This window comes from Monodelphis domestica, chromosome 8 (assembly GCF_027887165.1).
Source record: "Monodelphis domestica isolate mMonDom1 chromosome 8, mMonDom1.pri, whole genome shotgun sequence".
Lineage (NCBI taxonomy): Eukaryota > Metazoa > Chordata > Mammalia > Didelphimorphia > Didelphidae > Monodelphis > Monodelphis domestica.
In genome coordinates this window covers 189007149-189029127 of record NC_077234.1, presented here as the reverse complement: position 1 = coordinate 189029127, position 21979 = coordinate 189007149, and the positions used below count along the sequence as shown (strand labels likewise).

Below are 21979 nucleotides of genomic sequence, written 5' to 3'. Positions count from 1 at the left end.
AGAATAAGCCTAATCCCTCGTCCAAATGCTAGCCTTCCAGTCCAGGAAGACACATATCATAGCCCCCTCAGTCTTCTCTTTTTCAGGCTAATCCTCACACGGCTTGACCTCCAGTTGCCTCAACATCCTGGCTATCATCTGTAGGACACATTACAGCCATTCAATACCCTTCCTAAAATATGACAGTGAGAACTTCACACGATACTTCTCCAGATGGAGGTTGATCAGAATAAGGGACAATGGGAATATTGGTCTGGAGCACTATACTTTCCTGAGGGTTTGGGTGACATTAGCTTTTTGCATTACCAGGTCCCACTGTGGATTCATTTTCAGTTTGTAGTCCACTAAAGCGCCCATTTCTCCATTCACTTGTCTAGTCGTGCTTCTCACATTCAATATTTGTGAAGCTGACTTTTTTTTTCTCCCAATACGGAACTTTACATTAGTTCCTGTCAAATTTTGACTTATTCAATTTAGCTCATCCTTGCTTAACCTGATCCTTACTCCTTCTTTAAAGACCAACTCAAATGCTACTTATTTCAAGAAGGAACCCCTGGGGTCTGGTAAGGTCTCAGATAGCTCCTTGTTTTCTAACTCTCTAATGAACCAACCCCAAGACATGGAATCTTGTGCATCATAGCTCTCCATATGGGTGTTTTATGCCCTATTAGACTGTAAGTTCCTTCAGGGCAGAGGCCATGTCTAAGCTTTGAGTCTCCCCAGATGCCATACACAGTGTTGCTTAATAAGTCTTTGTTACGTGTCCGTTGGGGTTGTTACCATATTTCTTTCCTCAACGGGTAGACAATTTGCTTTATTTTGTCAGGTAAAAATGTGTCTAGTTAATTCATTATCAGACTGTTGAGCCAACCTTGTGGCTTTCAACATTACAGATGACAAAAGGGCTTTTTTCTTAAATCCATTCTGTTTTCCACCTAGAAATTGCATGCTTTGGATTAGGAGATGTAGACTGACCAGGGAAATGGGGCCATGGCTTTCCTGATCTCAGCCTTATGTCTTTCTTCATTCATTAGGAGGACCATAGCTTCGTGATTTGGTTATCCAAAACAAGCAGAAATAAAACTCCATCCCCTAAACCAGCCTCTGATCCCAGCTACTAGGCTAAGGAGGCAAGAATCTAAGAAGGTAAATCTGGACTTAGATGACTACAGTAACTCAGTGGATGATCAGCTAGCATGGCCCATACTCACTGGGGTCCTTCCTCAGCCCAGTCCCAGGATGCTGGGGACTCTCCTTGCTCTCCTCTGAATTCCCAAGCCCCTCAGCAGAAGCCTGGAGCTCTGAACCGGATAGAATGGCTGGTGTGGTTAACTTCTGAGCTCACTAAGTGGCTGCCTTCCTCTGTTGTCTCTCTTGTTCCCTGCCAGGAGCTGCCTCTAAGCCTGGCCACTTAACATCATTTAAAGCATCCCTGACACCCAGTCTGACCTCACCTCTTGGCAGTCTTTGCTGGCGTTGCTGTCAGCTTCTCGAACTCATCCTTCTCGGCAAAAATCACGACATTCTCTGCAGGTGAATAGAAGGATTTAAGGAGAGATGAGTTGAAAGTGATGCTGGGGCTCTGGGAGAGTAAGCTACCTTGTTGGCAGTCTGTGTGTGCCAGGTAAATCCCCCTGAATGATTGCTATTCTTCTAATTATTCCCCGAGGATTAAGGGAAATTTGGGTGCTCCAGATACCACTTCCCCTAGTCTCTTTTCTAAATGGCACAAGAGCTTAAGCAATTAGGAGGGGAGGCTGTTGAGGGGTGGCTGATAAAAGGGAAATCTAATCCCTACTGGTCTCCAGGAGAAAGCGGAAAAGCATAAAGCAGTTTGCACAAACCTTGAACTTCTTTCTTCTCTTCTTGTTTGCTGACTTGGGCCTCTACAGTTTTCCCGGAGTGGCTGGTGCAGCAGGCTGGAACATGAACAAGAAGTTCATTAGTGGCCGTACTCGGGGGTTGCACAGAGTAAACGGGTGTCATTTTTCATGGAGATGTCATGAGTTGGGGTAGGGCACGCTACCTTGGGCAGAAGGCTTTGTCTTCATGATGTAAAACATGATGATGAGGACGATGGCGATAGCCATAATGAAGATGGTGGACATGGCAATGATCAGAGCAGTGGCCAGATGCCCTTGTCCTGAGAGATCTGCTGGAGTCAGAGAAACGAAGGAGGAAATGAGGCTCATTGGAGGGCTATAAAGTAACCCTTGCTGAAATTTGAAGTGTTGACTTAGTTGACTTTAGTCCTAGAAAGCCAGGACTACAATAGTTGATTTCTATTTTTATTTCCAAGAACTCATGAAGTTGATTTGAACCTAAGACCAGCTTTGACCATGACGTCACGTGTTGTTGTTTGACTTTCCTTCCCCAATTGAATGCAGCTTTTATGGACTTTCACAGGAGACCCAGGATTCATGTCCACTCCTATTTCCCAGGCTCCTTTTCTTGGCTCAGTTATTTGGGGGACCAGGGGTTGAGGCAGGGTGTTGAGGACAGAAAGACAGACACATGAAGCAGTGAATTAACTAAAATGTAATCCAGGTTTCTGGACTTTTAGCAAGATATTAAGCCCCAGTTCCACTGAGACCTTGAAAATGTTTTCTCAGCCCTGCAAAGTGAGGATAGAAATGCTATCTCCACCACCACGAGGACTCAGACTTCCTGTGCAGTTCTTTGGGATGAAAGTGTGAAAGGGACACCAGCGAGCGAGCGAGCGGAAACCCAAGATCGGGGTCTCTGTTTGGGGCCAGCCACCCGGGGCTTGTCATCTCCTCAGATATGCTGTTCCTCATTAGTCTGTACAGAGCGTTCTACACAGTGAGGCAATGGGGTAACGGTCATCTCACAGACTGACTTACGTAGACACTGTCCCATCAGTTTGTATTTTTATGGCAATTCTGCCTCTGCAGGTGTCTTCCGCCCCGCTCCTCCCCTCCAAGGACCCTTGTACTGGCGAGTTCCTTCCTTTGTGGAGGTCGGACACTCATTACAAAAGCCAGTTTTAATTCTGTGGAGGAAATCTTGCAGAAGTTCTCCTAAGCCAAGAGGCTCCTCTCTCCCCACACCGAGGGACCAGTTCACGCAGGTGGACCTCCCGAAAACACGTGTGGCTCTGGCTGATGGAAGAGCCCCAACGTGTGTCCAGAACCGGGTACCCCCTCTGGCAGCCTAACCGTATCCTTCTTCCTTCGGAGGAATGCTCCATGGGGAGCAGTTCTGCTGATGAGAGGACTCGCATGCAGGGTAATTGGTCTCAGTATGGGAGTTTAAGAGCATGTGTAACAGTTCTGGTTGCCAGGTAGGGATGATATAATCTTTTTAATATTCTCAGCATTGTGCATTACTTCCCCTGAGCCCTGAGGAAAATGAGATTCATATATCTCCACAAGGTTTCCTGGCTTCAGCCTCCCTCCACCAAAGTCCACGGGTGGGTCAGCTTCTCAAGGCATTACAGACATTAAACTACTCAGTTTTAAAAAGTTGAAACAATGGAATGTAGTAAGGGCAAGGGCAGCGGCAAGGAGGGCAGGCACAGCACTAGAGCCTTGCTTGAGAGGACTATTAGGCTTTGGGGTACAAGAGAATCTAACCCTTCTCAACCATTACAAACCCAAAGGTTTAGGGGTAGTAGCTGCGGTTATTAAAATGAACATTCAATCTCATGAAAGCTTGCTATCAAGTTAAAAAAGCGCCTGAGACCGATACACAGATGTTCCCTCTACTCTTCCATCTTAAATGAGGACAGAGAGCTGGCCCGGGAATCCTGGAATCCTGGGTTCAAATCCCACCTCTGGCACTTACTAGCTTTGCGACCAACCGTAGGCAAGTTACTCTACCTCTCTAGGTGTCAATCCCCTCATCTGTAGAATAGGGACCATAGTACTTAAAGTACTTAACATGAGAAACTATGTAAGTATGCACTCCGCAAACCTTAAAGCCCCATAAAGCTGGCAGCTGTTAACTTCTTAGCTCTTAGCTTATTAATTCAAGACCCTCCTGTCAGACACACCACTTTGACGCTACAACCACACATTTCAGAGATGAAGAGGAAGACGGGGAGGGGGAAGGTTTCCTGTTAATCGATATCTTTAGGAAACTGTTAAGACCCTGAAAAAAAATTTGCTCTTCTTTAGAACCCAGGCTAATGGCTAGAGGACACACACGGAGTGATCAATCCTGGGCCACACTAGGATAATTATTAACTTCCAGCAACCCAGCCCAGCTTAGTGGATTAACTCATGTTAGAAAAGTGATTTGAGGTGGGGAAAACTCTTCAGGAGCATTACTAATAATTATTTCCTCTCTTCCTCTTAACTTTCATCCAACCTCCCCCAGATTTCTGAGGATGTTAAATCCAGAAGATCAATACCCAAGCACTTTCCTTACCTTTATGGGCATGCTGGAAAGGAGAGCTGGTGCTGGTGCCAGAGGTACCTGGGAGACTGGCGGAAACTCCAGAGGTGGCTCCCACACCTGTGAGGGGAACAAAGTTGCTATAAGTTCCTCTGAAGTTCTCTTGGGAAGGATCCCACTCTTGAGTGATTAGTAAAGGAGATACTGCAATGCAGGGGGGAGGCCAGGGAACTTCAGTTTTTGGAAACGTCATCTGCTCTTAAGGAGATTTCACAACTCTGGTTGCTTTTTTTTTTTTCCAACCGACCAACCAACCAACCAACCAACCAGCCAACCAAATAAACAACTAAACAACCCACCAAACAAAACCCAAACAATAACCTCCTCCTAAAACCAAATCCCAGCATTTTGGGGGCTTTCAAAAACTCCAGGAAGGAACTTTTCCAATGAATATAGATAAAGCATTTTAAAATCTGTAAACAATTGTTATATTGTAGAGCTAACAGGAGGCTTTGGCCTGGTTCCCATGTAGTGACAAGTGACTAATTCAGTCGCTTAGAGCTAAAATGTATTTTGTAGTTCTACAGAAAAATGATTTATGGAACACCCCTCTAATGGGGGTGAAGAGGATTGGGGTGAGGAGGGGAATGGAAACGGATACTACAGTAAGATGGAAGACTGGGAATTTTGTTCTTTGAATATTCTTTGAAAAAATGTTGCTAATTAATTGAAGGAAATGCTTAACTTCAGTTAGATGATAATGAAAACAAAAAAATACATTTTCCCCTCCCCCAGACCACCTCCCACCCCAAAATCTATTCAATGGAGCCCTTAGTGATTTAGGGATCACAGGCTACAAACCCTTATTCTCGCCCAGAAAACCACAGAGAAAAATGTCTGCTCAGTTCACCTGTCTAGAAGGCATGAAGGCTGGCATGCTTGGGGAGGTAATGTCAGAGCATCGTGAATAATAGCAGCTTTTAGCACAAATACAAACTGTACAAAATGTTTTAAGAGGAATAGGCAAAGGAGCGGCAGGCTGACTTATTTGGGCAGGTCTATGTCACAACTGAAAAATGGCAAATGCTATAATATTCTGCTGTTCTGCTAAGTACCATAAAGTCTCTCAGGCCCTAGCCCATCACTCAGGTTAGACAGGAAATTAAACTGTCTGCTAGTATATGAAAAATGTCATATGGCCTGCTAAGAAGCAAAATATACATGCTCTTTAAATAACGAACCTTAATGTTATGAAACATTGCATAGCATGAAACAGTGCTCTATCAAGAAGATGATATATGCACTTTCAAGCTAATAACTTTGCAACCAAAATGAGTTTCAAAGGACTTTCTTTCTAAATAAGGGGATTTAAAAAAACCCGAGAGAGAATCAAACTTGCTCAGAATGTCAAGGGAAGGGATATGTTTTCCTACTTCGTCATCTATTAAATCCAGACCCAGATTTGAATTTTATAAAACTCCCAAACAGAGTCATTTATTAAAGCAGGCCCCTTTCAAAACCAAATGAAAAAGAGCTTTTGAAAGATTTATAAAGGCTTAATACATGTCTCTAGGGCCTGTTCTAGGGTCCATAGATTCTTCAGAGATTCCTGTTCTTTGCCCCTTTACACCACACATTATCAGCTGAAGGATTTTCTTAAATGTTCTGGCTAGTTCCTCTAATCCTTGGAGGCTCGTAGGAGCCAACGGATCCATCTTGGAGGCTTGCCCTAGTTCATTTCTACGAATTTCCTTTGCAAAGAGTCTTCCAATCTGACACTAATGACCCTATTGTCAGCTCTTATTGTTTCTCAATTTCATTTTTTACTTTTTCCCCTTTTCCCTTCTTATTCTTGACTTTGAGTCATTTTATTGGTCCTCCACCAGAGAATGGTGAAATGATCAAAATCTATTCTGTATTATTTTCTTATTGATCCTGTTTACAGTTAGTTGATAGTGTCCTATAACTGCATTTGTCATGGGTCTCTATCTCTGAACTTGGTTCAGAATTCATCTGGCTTGTAATGGATTAAGTTTAGAAAGCGAGTTATCTATCCTATGAATCTGTTTTATTCTTGTCTTGAGGAATTTAGCTAACTCTGGGGTATTTTGTTTGTCATAAGTGGGGTTGGATGGACCTAATATCTACACCACCAAGGTGAGTTTTCCTTCCTTTCCTTCCTTCCTTCCTTCCTTCCTTCCTTCCTTCCTTCCTTCCTTCCTTCCTTCCTTCCTTCCTTCCTTCCTTCCTTCCTTCCTTCCTTCCTTCCTTCCTTCCTTCCTTCCTCTCCTTTCTTTCTTTCTTTCTTTCTTTCTTTCTTTCTTTCTTTCTTTCTTTCTTTCTTTCTTTCTTTCTTTCTTTCTTTCTTTCTTTCTTTCTTTCTTTCTTTCTTTCTTTCTTTCTTTCTTTCTTTCTTTCTTTCTTTCTTTCTTCCTTTCTTCCTTTCTTCCTTTCTTCCTTTCTTTCTCTCCCTTCTGTTTTAGAATTGATATAAGTGTTGGTTCCAAGGCAGAAGAGTGGCAAGGACTAAGCACTTGGGATTAAGTGACTTCCTCAGGATCACAGTTAGGAAACATGTGAGTTCAGATTTAAACCCAGGTCCTCTTGACTCTAGACCTAGCATTCTACCCACTGAGCCACCTAGCTGCCCTTGTGATGGGCCTTTTTGACTTCAGACCTGGCACTCTAGCCACTGTTCATTATAAAACAGTTCAAAGGATTATAGCTTTAGAAGGGGCTTTAGAGGCCACCCAATATCACTACCTCATTTGCAGATAAGGAAACTGAGATTTAGGGAGATTAAATGACTTGGTTGAGGCTACACTTGGTGGTGAGTGAGAGTGTGGATTTGAATCTGGGCCCTCTGCTTACAAATCTAAATTTAGTGAATGTGCTGTCCAAGGAACATGAGTATTGTGTTTTGTGCCACATTTGTGCAGCATCAGACTACACCCTATCAAAGTTTAACAGATACCATGTAAGAAAAGAAGCAATACTAAGAACTAGCTTTAGCCATGCCCAAATTTTCTTTTCAAAGCAAACAAGCCATTAAAAATCTATCTCCTAATGCTTTGGTTAGATAATGACGGGATCATAAGAAAGGCCTGCAGGGCCCTGGACAGTATAGAAAGGGATCTTCTCTCTCCATCTTCTCATTTCTTTCTGGCCATGGCTTTCCAGGTGAGGCTGAGATAGGCTAAGAGGACTACTAAGAACTGCAGGCTTGTGGCCTGGGGAGGGGGCTGAGACTTTGGCCTACGCAGTTCATCAAATGTATGAAATTTCTTAGCGTCCTCTGGCAAAAGTTGATTAAACAATTATGATGCCAAACAATTCTTGCAGGCTGCAACAAGTCAACAATAGTTTTTCTTAGCCCGAACCAAACAGCATAGACTAGATGCAGCTTTGTCTGCCCTTTGGATTAAGTGACAGGCTGGGGCTTGCCAGCTCCCCAATTGGATCTGCATTTTTCCCCCCTTTCCCTTCTTTAGCAGAACTCTGGCTTACGCTAATTGAACGATTCCTGCTCTGCTCTTTGGCCTCAGTTGCAACATCAGACACAGTCCAGTGGTTCATTTATCCTGAAGTTCTAAAGAAGAAAATGTTGCATTCTGGGTGGGAGACAGATGACGAGTGGGAGAGTGCAAATGGTCAGATTGTGGGAAGGAATGTAACAGGAAAGGTCTTTTACCTTTTACTGATTTATCTGAATGGTATTTCTAATCTTCTGACCTTGAATTAAGTAAGCTACTCCTCACTTCCTGACCATCTTTCTTTGCCTCCTTTCCCGTGCTCTGTTTTCCATCCTTCCATTCAGCAAAGAGTTAATACCTAAAGGAATCTCCTAGAAGTTCTTGGAATGGGGTTAGGTGCTCCCCAAAGCATCTTAACCAGCGTGATGTGGGAAAGAGGTGTTGAGAATGGCTTCCTGGTTCAAAGGAGAGGAATTGAATGGTACCTAAACCCTTGCCTTCTTCCATAGGCAGTTGAGGAAAGGACTGAGAGCTATTTCCACATAAATGGCCTCTTTTATGGTAGCTAAGCAGCCAGGAATGGAATTAGCCTCATGGTGGAAGAGGTCAGTGATAGAGAGGAAAGAGACAATTCTAAAGGAAAATACGTTAGAGCGGTTTTCTCAAATACTTATATATGTAGTTTAAAAATGAAAGAGCACAATGGTCTGAAGAAGGGATTAAAGAGAGAGTGAAAAAATGGAAAGAAAGTGATGGATTTTAAACAATTTCAGATGTAATGAGAATTAAAAAAAAAAAAAACCCAAACAACAAAAGGCAGAAGGAATGGTTTAGAAAGAACTGAGCCTGAGGACTCAGAGACCGAGAATGGGTTCAAATACTATCTCTGATGCCTACTCCTTTGTGTGACCTTGTACAAATTACTTAACCTCCTCGGGACCTCAGTTTTCTTACCTGTTAGACTAGAATGCCTCTGAGGTCCTTTAAAATGCTAGAGCGATGATCTTATGAGTCATAGGCCAAGGGACCTTCTGTCACCTACTAGCTGTGGGACCTTAGACAAATCACTTAATCTCCCTATGCCTCAGTTTCCTCATCTGTAAAATGAGGCATTTAGAATCAATCGCCTTTGACATCCCTTCTAGCTCTGAATCTATGATCTTATGAGTCATAAATCAAGGAATCCTTTATCACTTACTAATTATATGATTGTAGATGAGTCACTTAACCCACCACATGCCTCAGTTGTCTTTTCCATGAAATAAAGGGTTTGAACTCAGTGGCCTTTGTGGTTTCTTTGAGGTCTGTATCAATAAAGCTATAGGATATATATTTTCAGTGGATTTCATGGATGAAGATTTATCCACTGATTAGTCTGTGTCTTGATGAATGAAAGACAGTGGATGAGGTAAAAGTCCATATATAAGAAATCAAATATGTAGTCTATTTATAATTATAATATAAGGATTATTATAATATTATACCACATAAAGATATAACATGAAGAAATATATTAATGGAATTTAGAAATATATAAGGTGGTGTATGTTTTATTTTTTCTTTTTAACCATTACTAAGTATTGGTGCCAAGACAGAAGAGTGGTAAGGGCAGACAATTGGGGTTAAGTGACTTTCCAAGGATAGCTGGGAAGTATCTGAGGTCAAATTTGAACCCAGGACCTCCCATCTCTAATCCTGGCCTATTATCCACTGAACCACCTAGCTGCCCCTCCCTCCAATTGCATTTCACCCAATGGAGAAAAAAGTGATATTCTCTAGGTACCATTCATCCCAAACTCTTTTAGGGTTGGTGATTTTTTTTTTTGGACCACCATTAAATTCCTTTTCCAATGCCTCGTCGTGTTGTGGAAGCAGTCCTGGAGCTTTGAAGATGATACCAGAGGAACACAAAGTCTAGCGGGTCCTATGGAGCTAGCAGGGCTTTGTATATATGCACTGTGTATGGATTGTATACCTATGATCTGTGGGGTAGCTTTGCTTTGCCAAATTCTGAGATTGGTCAGAGAATGAGTATCTTTGTAAAGGTAGGTAGGGAACTTACCTATTCAACAGATTTCCTAGGATCATGGGTTCAGAGAGAGAGAGAGGAGGACCCTAAGAGATCACTGAATCCAAGCCACATTCCCCCATTTTATAGAGGAGAAAACTGAAGTACAGCTAACAACAATAACAACAAAATAACAATAGGTAACATTTATGTAGTATTTACTATGTAGTATTTAGGCACCGTGCTAATGCTTCACAATTATTATTTCACTTCATCCTCACAACCACCCTGTGTGGTAGATGCTATTATCATCCCAATTTTATAGATAACGAAACTGAGGCAAACAAATAGCTAGAGATGCAGGAGAATGTTAAAGGACTTAATCTTCTGAAGAATGACCTTAGGATTGGGTCTGATTGAACTAAAAGCAAAGTATAATGGCCTAAGGAATGGTTAATTGTCCATGGAGATGAATCCTTCATGCCATGTACAGATGAATGAGTAGTAGAGAATTCATTTAAAACCAACATACTTTTCTAAGAGGACATTAGGCTGACAAAGACTCAATCAATAGCAAGTTTTGGATTCTGTGCTTATTTTCAAACTTGCTGGGGAGAATAATACATTTTTTTCTCATTTGTTGACATTGGAAGTTGCTCTTATCCCCTTTTCTCTACTTTGCCCCTTTCATGATTAATAAGGTTACATTTGCTGGTGCCCTATAAGTACCACTGAATCTTCCCATCTACCTTGCAGCAGAAACCTCCTTTGTGTGTTTTCTCTATTAGAAAACAAAAACTCCTTGAGAAAAGGGATTGTTTTACTTTTCCACTCATATATCCAATATTTTGGTGCTTTACAAAGGTAAGCAATAAATATTTTTTTCATTCATCCATCCATTCATCCACCCATCCATTTATCCATCCATCCATCCATCCATCCTGAAGCCTGAGCTATCCAATATATTTCATGTGTTTGAGCCTTTCTTTGTTCTGTTTCTCTGTTGCCTGGTAGCAGGAGTAGTCTATGGCATATCAAGATGACCTACTTATCAGTAGCAGCTTGGAAGAAATGAGTGGCTAGAAAAGGAGGTCATTTGGTCATATGAAGAGAGCAAGAGATGGCAAATGGATAGCTTGCATGTTTCACTGGTAGCCAAGAAATGTGAAAACATCTAAAGGGAGAACTTTAGTAGGTGTGGGAGATTCTCTAGGATCTAGAATTCTAGGAAGACCTCTTAACAAGTGTCTGAAAGATCCATGAAAAGACAAGAACAAGAATCTTATAGGTTGAGAAAGGATGATCTGTGTCACTGGAGTATCTGTGCCATGGAGTATAAGTGAGATCATAGAAGTGTCGTAGTATTGGAGCATGTTTTCTGTGGAATTGATCTCCACTGGTTCAAAGACATAATTTATCTGCTTGTTTCCTGAAGCATATTCAGAGTTGGGAATGGAGAGAGGAAAGAGGGATCAGAACCTCTTGCTAAGAAAGGCTTCAGGTGACCAAGGTAGCATTTCCTCCCAAACTCCCTTGGAGTATATTTGTGTCTAAGGAGTCCCATGGAGCTGACCATGAAGGTTCTAACACACTAGAGGACGAGGCAGTATGTCTCAAAACATTTGTTGCTATTCCTTCCCTCTTGAAGCTGGAAAAACACACAGATGCCTGATTATCTGTGGTAGTCTGACTCTGCGTGAGATCTTCTGGAAAACATTTTCTTAGCCCTCAGCCCAATGTGCTCCTCTATCGTTTGGGTCCTAGAGAAGGCATGGATGACATACTGGACAGAAGATGAGTTAATTTTGTAGAATTAGCGTGCTCACCTCAGCGTCTATTTCTCCTTTTGCCAACTCTGTGACCTCAGACTGACAAGCATGCCCAAGTCCCATTCCTATGGGGTTCTTTTATTTTTAGTGCTAGCGCAGTTTACAAAATGAAGAACTGGTTGATGGGAAACCAGACATTAAACAAACAAACGATAACCCTCATATTCTGTCTTAGAATCAATACTGTGTATTGGCTCCAAGGCAGAAGAGAAGTAAGGATGAGGCAATTGGGCTTAAGTGACTTGTCCAGGGTGACCCAGCTTGGAAGTGTCTGAGGCCACATTTGAACCCAGGACCTCTTGTCTCCAGGCCTGGCTCTCTATCCATGAGCCATAGAGCAGCCTTGGGACCAGACGTTTTTATAGGCCTCAATGAGAACACAAAGAACGAAAGACTACGATGTTCTCAAATCATGCCTTATGTCATGCACCTGTGGCTTTTACACAGTGTCCTCCTTGGCAGATGGGAACCGTCCAGCTAGAACCCCCTCCCTATTTGTCCCCTTTTGCTAGAATGGGATGTTAATATCCTTGGGAATGCTATGGACCATGTGCCCTTGGAGCTCCTCCCTAGCCCCAGAACACCAGCATCTTTCACATTTTTATAAGTAGGTGTTACAGTTTTTACATGTGTGCTAAGCCTATTATCAATGAAAATAATTGGGCAGATTTTGTCCAAAAGTGCCAACTTCAGGCCTTGGATGTGGTTTTAAAGAGCGTGCCAATGAATGCACCTGCAGTACAAGGTGAATCCAAAAGAGCCGGTTTCTCTAGATCTTTTGTTAATTATGCCTGAAAGTTTTGGGGGAACAGGGAAAAATCCCCAAAGGAGACAAGCACCTGCCCCTCCTGCTCCTCCTCCTCTTCCATAAAAGAAGAGTTTTTATTCTCTTTGGGGTTACGAACACATCACAACATTCTAAGGTATGCTTGGTGACCAAACCTCAACCTCAACCTTGCTTGAAATTCTGACATCTCTTAGAGTAGACGTGAGGTTTAAACAGGGTTCAGGCAGGAACGAGGGAATGTACGTAGACTGCAGTTTGTCTTGTCAGGCTCAGGATGGACGGGGAAGAGTATGGTGGTCTCAGCTTGGGTTATGTGCGCTATAGACGTGCGCTAGACAAGACTAGCAGACGAGAGGATAAGAAGACCCATTAGGACCACAGCCATAAAGGCTGGGGACATCAGGTTCTTCCCTGCAAACTTCCCTATTTAGAGATCATAGCTTAGCTAGTGTTTTTACACATTCCAGGTTCTTCAGCTGCAGGACACAATAAGGCATCCTCACCAAATCTAGCAGTGACATTGTAAGCCTCCAGGAGCAGGGGAAGAGGGTACCAGGATGCCTAAAGAGTGGTGAACTTCTCAGATTGCAAGCAGAGTGGGTCCAAGATTCCACAATTATCAGTGGTCAGGTTGTAATTTATCATTTCACATATAGTAAACTGGGGACAGCTAGGTGTCTCAGTGGATAGAGAGCCAGACCTGGAGACAGGAGGACCTTGGTTCAAATCTGACATCAGATACTTCCTAGGTGTTTGGCAAGTCACGTCCCTCATTGCCTAACCCGTACCTATCTGTATGACCCTGGAAAAGTCACTTAACGCCCATTTCCTGGCTCTTACTGTTCTTCTGTCTTAGAACCAATGCAGAGTATTCATTCTAAGATGGAAGGCAGGGGTTAAAAACATAAATAATAAATATGTATTTCACATATAGATAAAATAGTTATATATTAAATATATCTTTAATAGCTTAAAATTGCATTAAGCTTTAGGATACCTGTATATGTAGATATATACATACATACATACACACAAATAGGAAAACATATCACAAATAGGAAGGAGATAAGATAACAATTATATACAGATTCTTCCACCAAGTACATCTTGTAAAACAGAAATTAAGGATTGTTTAGGTTAGGCTGGCTTTGGCAATTGGGTGGCATCTTCTTGGACATGGAAAGATATAGATGAGGTAAGGGCGTGAGGGAGGGAGAGGAGGTGGACCTGGAATCTTTGCTCTTTTGCTTCAAGCCTCTGGAAAAGGACTCTTTTTAAATAGAGGTCTATAAGCCAACCTAGCTTCTCAATTTGGTTTCTACTATAGCCTCCCCACACCTCCTACTGACACCTATGTGGGATGCTGAGTTATAATTCTCTGGAGACTGTAGTGTTCAAAGACTGTCAGTCCTAAGCTATCCACTTTGTTATTTTCCTCAAATTTCCTGGCACTCTTAGGATCCTCTTGGTAACTTCAGTGGGTTTGAATAACAAAGACCTTTGGACCCTTCCATGTCACTTAAGGCTTATTTGAATGGACTCAACTACAAAGAGAGTTGAAATCTCAGTGAAGATGGCTAAAGCAAACTATTTTAAGGCTTTTCATATGGTTGTGCTTATGAAAATCCTTAATCCTTCAGAAAAAAAAGTCCTAGTTAAGAAAAGAACTGTGGATTTAGGCCTATCTAACATTGAAAGGGAAACTTGTGACCTGATTGTTAGGCAGAGAACAGTAACTTCAACTGAGAATTGCACGAAACATGTTTTCATAACATGTTTTAGATTTTCGGTTCTACATGCTACCCTCTAAAACTCCAACTATTCCAAATCCTCTCTAAATCCAAATGTAGGATAACTAGAGAGGTAAAATAATTTGTTCAAGGATCACATAATTAGCTGGTTGCAGGACTGGGTCTGCATGAAGCTCTTTCTAGCACATAGTAGGTCCTTAATAAATGGTCATTGATTTCTATCAATCATGCTACTCTACCTTTTCCCAGGACTGTGTCTTTAATAACAATTGGTTGTTGCACATTTAACTTACACAGGATTTAAAAGCTTCAAATATTAGGTCTGGTTTCATCACTCTCTGGAGGATTTGCCTGTCAAAATTACAGGCATTCCATGGCACAATCCATGTGTATTCAAAAGAACAAGTCTAAATTCTTTGGAACTCAGTGACTTTATCCCCTTTTTCCACTACGACATACTTATTGAAACTAACCCTTGTTCTTCGCAAGGGGTAACACCAAATAATTTCGACCTTCATTGAAGATACACAAGTGCAAAACTCAGGAGAGCTGGGAAAGAATTCAAGCAAATGAGCCTCCAGGAAGAAAACAAAATACATTTCTTCTTTTCTAAGTAGGAAGTATATTTTCAAATAGGGAGGTAGTGTTTTACCATTCTGTCAAATTAGGAATGTATTGCCAAGTTATTTGGGATTGAATTGGATTGACTTTCCCATTTGAGGACAAAGTTCCATTGACTTTCTCATTTGGTTGGTGGTGGTAGCCAGTTCTTCCTCATGGGTCATTATGATAACCTCCTGGGAAGCCAAGGTTTCCCCTGATTTGTATATCCATTTATATATTGTGGTGTAGACATTCTCAGATTGAAAAAGCAAGCAAATCCATCAGCACCATGTTTGTCTACTTTAATGCTTTTGAAGACCTGCCAAGAGGGAGAGGGAGGTTGTTCTATACCATTCTTGAGATACTCCCTGTCCCAACCCAGTACAGTCTTTTATGAGCTGCTGAAGAATGCTGGGTGTAGATCTTCTCAATATTCGAGGCAGGGAGAGGGAGGAGATATTTTTCTATGTCCCCCCCCCCCCTTTTCTCTTCTTTCTTTTCTGAAAGTTGCCATTTTACCACTATTAAACCAAAATCCCAAAGAAATAAAAGAAAGAGGAAAAGGATCTATGTGTAGCTTTGTGTTTATAACAGCTCTTTTCTTGATACCCCCAAACTAAGAGGGTGCCCTTCTCCTGGGGAACTTTTGAATAAATTGTATCATATGAATGTAATGAAATATTATTAGACCATAAGAAATGATGAAATGGACAATTGTGGAGAAAAATGAAAAGGTCTTAAAATGCACATAGTGCAAAGTGAATGGAATTAGAAGCTTCCACAATGATAACAACATTATGAAGAAAAATAACTTTGCATGACCTTAGAACCCTGATCACTGCAGTGATAAATCATGAGTCCAAAGGAAGAAAAATGAAATATGCCACTCACTTCCTCCCAGAGAGATAATAAAGTGAAAATGCAGAAAGATGTGCATTTCAAGACATGGCTAATGTGGGAATTTGTTTTGCTGGACCAACAAAGCCACATATGAAGGCTTTGTTTTTTGTTTGTTTTAATTTGCTCAACTGGGAGGGTTATAAGGGAAACACGTTAAAGGTATTTGCTACTTAAAAATAAACAAATAAATTATTAAAAAAAAACCCTACCTTCCATCTTAGAATTAATACTATGTATTAGTTCTAAGAGTGGTAAGAATTAGGCAAAGGTGACTTGTCCAGGGTCACTCAGCTGGAAAGTGTTTTAAGGCCAGAACCTCACTAGCTGCCCCCAAATAATAAACTTTTAACCAAAAAGCTGTTCCTTATTCTCTCCTGTCACAAGGCAACATACTGTGAGAAAAGGAATGGTAAAAGTTTGTCTTATCTTACTGTGTGCTAAAAGATTTGCAGGAAGGATACATCATGTTGCCTTTATTTTTCTTCTTGAAGAGGGGATAAAATTAAATTACTAATTAATTTATAAAGCCTTTGTGAATTACTGTTTTCTTCCCAAAATTCATCACCCAAGTAGTCGACCCTTTTTGTCCCAAGCTGGATTGGTTCATGGAGCTCAGATCTTTAGTTTGTTGCCTGCTCCTTAAAGGTAGAGATAGGGACTGGACCTGTGATTTAATGGGTAGAGGGTAGTCCCAGGAAAGGAAACTTCCTCCATCAATGCAGGTCAGAACCTTTTCTGCAACTCTATAGAACTGTTTTAGAGCAAAGGTATAATGCACATAAAGCAAGTGTGGCCCACTACACTCCTGCATATGGAACCAGATTAAAATGTAAATGAGAAATATTTGTGACAACAAATAAGATGCTAGAACTCAGATAATGCTAATATGTATTTTTCTGTCAATATGTGACCTAAAGAGACCTTTAGGTGTGATTTAGTAGCCTCATTTTTATTTGAATTTGACACCACTGGCTTAGGATACAGAGGATACATGATTTGCCCAGGCAAAACACATCTCTAGGCCTTACTTTCCTCACCCCTAAAAAGAGGTAGTTGGACTAGATGTCCTCTAAAAGTCCTTTTTAGCTGCATATCAATGGTTCTAATTTATCTGGATTGTTTCCTCAGAGAAAATAGGAAGAGATTTTCCCCAAGGGCTTGCTGATATTCTCTAGCTTTGTGTCTTGAAAAACTTTCTAGAGCATTTCTTCTTTTGGAAAATGTGAGGATTAGAGGATGTGATCTTTTATTCTTTATTTATTGAATACTCTAAGATTCTGACATAGTAATTAGTGGCCAGGTAGACTAATTTTTCCCATGTCCCCAAACGTCCCAATTTCCAAAACTTTAGAAAAAAGACTCATGTTAATTAAGGCTGTTTCTTGATTATGCATTAGGGTCATCTCTCTTGGAAAGAATGCAAATGATCTTGCTAATATTATGATTATTGTCATCATTATTAATATTATTGTTCTAATTTATTTAAAGATGCAAAATGAAACTAAAAAAGCAGCTTACATTCTTTGGTGTTTGGGGGTGCGAGTAAGCAGGAGTAGCAAACCATTCCGTAGATATTCCTTGGTCTGTTTTCCAGCATGTAGTAACTGCACCAAAGGACAAGACAAGGTAAAACAAATAATGTAGGTGAGTGAGCATAAAGTCATGAGTAAATAAGAGGCGACTCATTATGGTAAGAGATAAAAATCATTATGATTTAACAGGCTCCTTATTGACAATTTGATGACCCTATCAGTTGTGACTGATTATTTTCAGCTTTCATCTTCCCCACCAATCCAAAGGTTCTCTATCCATTCTAGGGCACATAAATATTCTTTGGACTGAACTGATTTCTCCCCCACCTATGAATGAATATCCTCTCTTTCTCTTTGCTTTTTGATTTCTTTGGCATTATATAGGTTGAGCTGATTCCTGTCATCATTGTCATCAATAATAAACCTTTATGAAGCTCCTACTGTGTTCAGGGTCCCTGGACTGAATGTTGCTGCAGCTTCAACCTGGAAAGAAGGAGCCCTTTGGATGAAAGATAATCTTGTTTATCTGGGCTGCCAGTAATGGGGACAGAAGTTAGAAGGATGGCTCCTCAGCTGTTTCAAGTAGGTCTCTAGGGGTCGGTTTTTTAAGGTAGCATGAAATACAGCCCAGCCTGTACTTTAAATCCAGCCTTTTCCTCCTCAGAGGGCAGTTTCTAGCCTTAAGGATCTATATAACTGCAAAACTTTGATTGAAATGTGGAAAGGAGATGACATAGAGCTAAAGGAGAGGCTCAATTTATCATAGGGTGAGGAGAAAACTTTTTGCATTCTTTATCCCAAAATGGCACTCACTCTGGGATACCCTTATGACCTCCCAACTTTAAAAGACAGACCCAAGAATCAGAGCAAATGGCTATGGGATCAATTCCCTCTAGAACAAGTGACAGAGATATCTGCCCCAGCTATTCTTGTTTCCTTTTGTGGTGTTTAGCACACAGTAAGTGCTTAATAAATGCTTTCTCCTCCCTCCCGCTGTTCCTTCATTCCTTCCCTCTCGGTGCCAGAGCAGGTGGTTCTCATCTTTTAGAGCCTGAATTTGTTGCAACAGATCTTTTTTAACCACTGACTTTGGCTCCTGTCTTAATGTGCGCCAGTTTTCCAGAAACATAAACATTTAGCGGAGATCATGAATGTTATTTATCACAATCTGAAAAGTATATTAAATAAAGAGAGTGAGTGCCAACATTTTCCTTTATTACAATTCTAGAAATGAAAAATCTTTCCCTGCTATTGGATTTTTCCATTGTTGTTATTTAATAATTTTTTATCCTTCCTTTTTCCCATTGGCTTTATAAAGAGTCAGACACCCAACTGATAGCAGTTATTATTGACAGCTTGGTCTCTACAGTGGTGGTTGTATAGGAATTTCAACTCCAGACCTTAATAAATTTGGAACACTACCAATGACATTATTATAATTACTGTTTTGCCTTTCTCCGATGTGTTTTTTTTAAAATGTTAGGATCCCTTTGTTTCTCATAAACATTAATTAATCAGTATGCAAAACATTTCTCTGATGATACACAGCTACTAGTCTTGCTGTCCATATTTAACCCTTTCTGAAGAGAGATGGGCTAGGAGCTTTCTCATTTCTCAAACACACCTTCCTAAAGGAAAGTGTCCATCTGTTTTCCTGTGAGACAGGAAGTAGTATGGGCAAAGTAATGAATATTCACACAGAATCACAGAATTTAAACTTGTTCAGTGATGATCTAGCCCAACCTGTGCCCCAAATGAAGCTCTGTTATAGCAAATGACTATAAGACTGTAATGAGGGGAAACACATTATCTCTTAAAACAGCCCATTCCTCTTTAGGATAGTTCCATTAGGAAGGTTTTCTAAGCATCATCTAATTTTATCTCTTTTCAACTTCTACCTGTTGCTCCTAACTCAACCCTCTGAGACCAAAAAGAAAGTTAAATTCCCATTCCTCAAGACAGCCCTTGTAATGCTCAAGTTTTCAACTTAACTAAGGAGTTATGCATCCGTATTGATCAATTATTTTATCATTGGGTTGAAAAAAGACCTCAAATTTTGTTTAGTATAGCCCATCAGCCCTTAGGAAAAACCACACCTAAAACCATCTTGGGCATATGTGAATCTATGTCATTTAAAAATAATTCCTAAGAAGGAGGATAGCTTTTATTTCTCTTGCTTGCATATGTTAGTGTTTAACAGTTTTATTGTTGAGAATTCTTTATTTATATCAACTATAACCATCATTTCTATTCTCCTTGACCCATTTTTATGGAAATGAAAAGCAGTTTGAAATAATGCATTATTCTGTAATCTACCAAAGAGTTTACAGTTATTAATGAATGATCCCCTTGTTGTTTAGTCATTTCAATTGTGTCCAATTCCTCATGACCCTATTTGGGTTTTCTTGGCAAAGATACTAGAGTGGTTTGTCATTTCCTTCTCTGGAGGAAACTGAGGCAAAGAGGGTTAAATGACTTGCCAAGGTCTGCTAGTAAGTGCGTGAGGCCAGATTTGAACTCAGGAAGATGAATCTTCCTGACTCCAGGCCACTGAACCATCTAATACACTTCATGCTAAGTAATCTTATATTCTGCAGTTGTACAGTGGAAAGTGCTCTGGCATAGGGTCAGAGAATTTGGGTTCAAATTTCAGTTCTGCTACTTACTTGCCATGTGACAGTGGGCAAGTCACCAATCCCTCTCTGGAAGCTAGTTTCCTTGTTTGTAAAAGTAGGCAGTTGGACCAGATGATTTCTCAGGACCCTTCTAGATTGAAGTCTATACTCCTCTGTATCTCTCATTATCGTCTAATTCTAACTTATTGGTCATATGTGGACTCTTCCTTAGACATTCTCTGAGCTTTCTTTTTTGGGGGGAGGAATAAGAATAATATTAAGTTCTTAGTGTGGACGAAGCATTGTGTGGAGGCCTGGGTTACGCAGGCAGCATGGTGGCTGATGAGGAGATGGCTGGAGAGTGAAGGAAAACTTGGCTAGAACCTGGGTCTACATGGAGTAGGCGACTGAGGCAGTCCCCAGAGGTGGGATGAATGGGGAAGGCAGAGCCAGAGTCTTCCAGGGCTTGGCATATGGATCTGGCATCATGGAGGTGAATTCCTTTCTAAATGTTTTGGATTTCTCTTAAGGCACACAGGCCAGAAATGGACAGTTAAATATGGCCCCTTGGCTTTATTATATAGGTGACCAATTTCCCTTACGCCAAAAAGGCACTTGATGCAGTTGGTTAGAAATATGACTTATAGTAGACACCCCGGGGGCTTGCTACATCCCTCTAAAAATGTTGAATCACAGAGAGGACCACGTGGGGCATTGCTGTTCTTCTCATCCTACCTTAGAAGCTCGTTAAAGGGTAGAGGGTAAGGCACGTCAGTGAGCAAGCTGAGCATCTTTAGTACATGAGTAGATGCCTGAGAGTGGTTTTGAAATCTGACCTCTCCTCTTTTCTTTTCTTTTTTCTTTCTTTCTGTTTTTTGTACCCACAACCCTTGGTCTATCCCCCAAGTCCTTCTGGGCAGGAAAGCCCCATGTACTGGCTATTGTTCAAGAGAGTGCCACTGCCACATTCTGATTCACAGCAAAGCCCGTAGTGAATGAGGAAAGAGCCTTTTGCCAAACCACAATCAAGAAGGGAAGGCCAAAGATACTTGTGGAGTTATAAGATAAATAAAAGGTAATATGGATCCACAGCCTAATGGCCACAGTGGATTGGGAAAAGATAAACAGCCTCTCATAAATCTAATTAAACTAACTTGCCAATTCCCCTCCTCCCTCCCCAATTCTTCCCAGTAAAATGCCATGGAAGATTAAGGTTTATTCTCCAAAGTAGGAGTATAAAATGGGAAGTGGGAGGTTCCATCATTATGTAGTTTAGCCAGCATTTTATTAAGTGCCTACTATGGGCAAGGCATTAGGAATACAGGTAGACATGAGAAACAGTCCTTGCCCTCAAAGGGTTCTAGTGAATCAAACACTGGCCAAAGATTTAGTTTTAAGAGGGGAGGGAAAAGGAGGGAAGCAGTTATTTGTAATGTGCCTTGCATTCAAAAGAATGGCTTAGAGAATACTGGAGGTAACATTTTAAGACTTAACACAGTGGTAAGGAAGAAACTGGAAAGGAAGACATTGTTTTAGATTTGGTGGTCATAGGACTGGTTGGGCCTATTTTAAATATTAGTTTTTAAACTCAGAACCAACATGGAAACTGATTCTCTGCCCCCTTTCCCCTTTTCCTGTAAGAGAAGGATATAATCTGCTGGCGAGATGGGAGGGGAGGGGATTGGGTATAGGCAAAGAGGGGCTGACCTTGCCAAGGAGAAGGGCCACTTCTTTGTCAGAGACTGAAGAAGAGGGAGCTCATATTAAATGGCCAACATTTATTGGGTCTACCTTTACTGGTATGGGAACTTCTCCCACTGATATAGATTGCAGCCCTTGGATCCTGGGTAATTCTTGCCCACATTTTCCCATAATTCTCCATCAAGTTCTCTACTAGATATGCTAAAAGCCTTCCTTTAGCTCATTTTGAATGGGTGTTCCAAAATAATACACAAGTTGTCTGTCTGACTTCTGACTTTCTTGCTATGACAGTTTTTTTTCCTCGTCCTAAATTTTTATTTTTCCATTTCTGAGGTGCAAATTTCCCCTGGAGATGCATAGCACTACACTTTACTTAACACTTTATCTACTGCCTACAGAGCTTCTTTCCACTGAGCTTGAT

The 21979-nt window shown here is 41.0% G+C and overlaps 1 protein-coding gene across 3 annotated transcripts in view; it reads right to left on the bottom strand.

Moving 5' to 3' along the window:
- Positions 1 to 21979, bottom strand: part of EDAR (ectodysplasin A receptor) — a 119642-nt gene that overhangs the window by 14050 nt on the left and 83613 nt on the right. For 2 of the 3 annotated variants that reach the window (XM_056807974.1, XM_056807972.1), the window contains exons 5-9: positions 17229 to 17314; positions 4393 to 4479; positions 2027 to 2155; positions 1845 to 1919; positions 1455 to 1527 (exon numbers count right to left, since the gene is read on the bottom strand). In XM_056807974.1, coding sequence (XP_056663952.1) covers positions 1455 to 1527; positions 1845 to 1919; positions 2027 to 2155; positions 4393 to 4479; positions 17229 to 17314 — 450 coding nt within the window. The remainder of the gene's footprint in view (positions 1 to 1454; positions 1528 to 1844; positions 1920 to 2026; positions 2156 to 4392; positions 4480 to 17228; positions 17315 to 21979) is intronic. The other variant, XM_056807973.1, reaches the window with a different exon arrangement.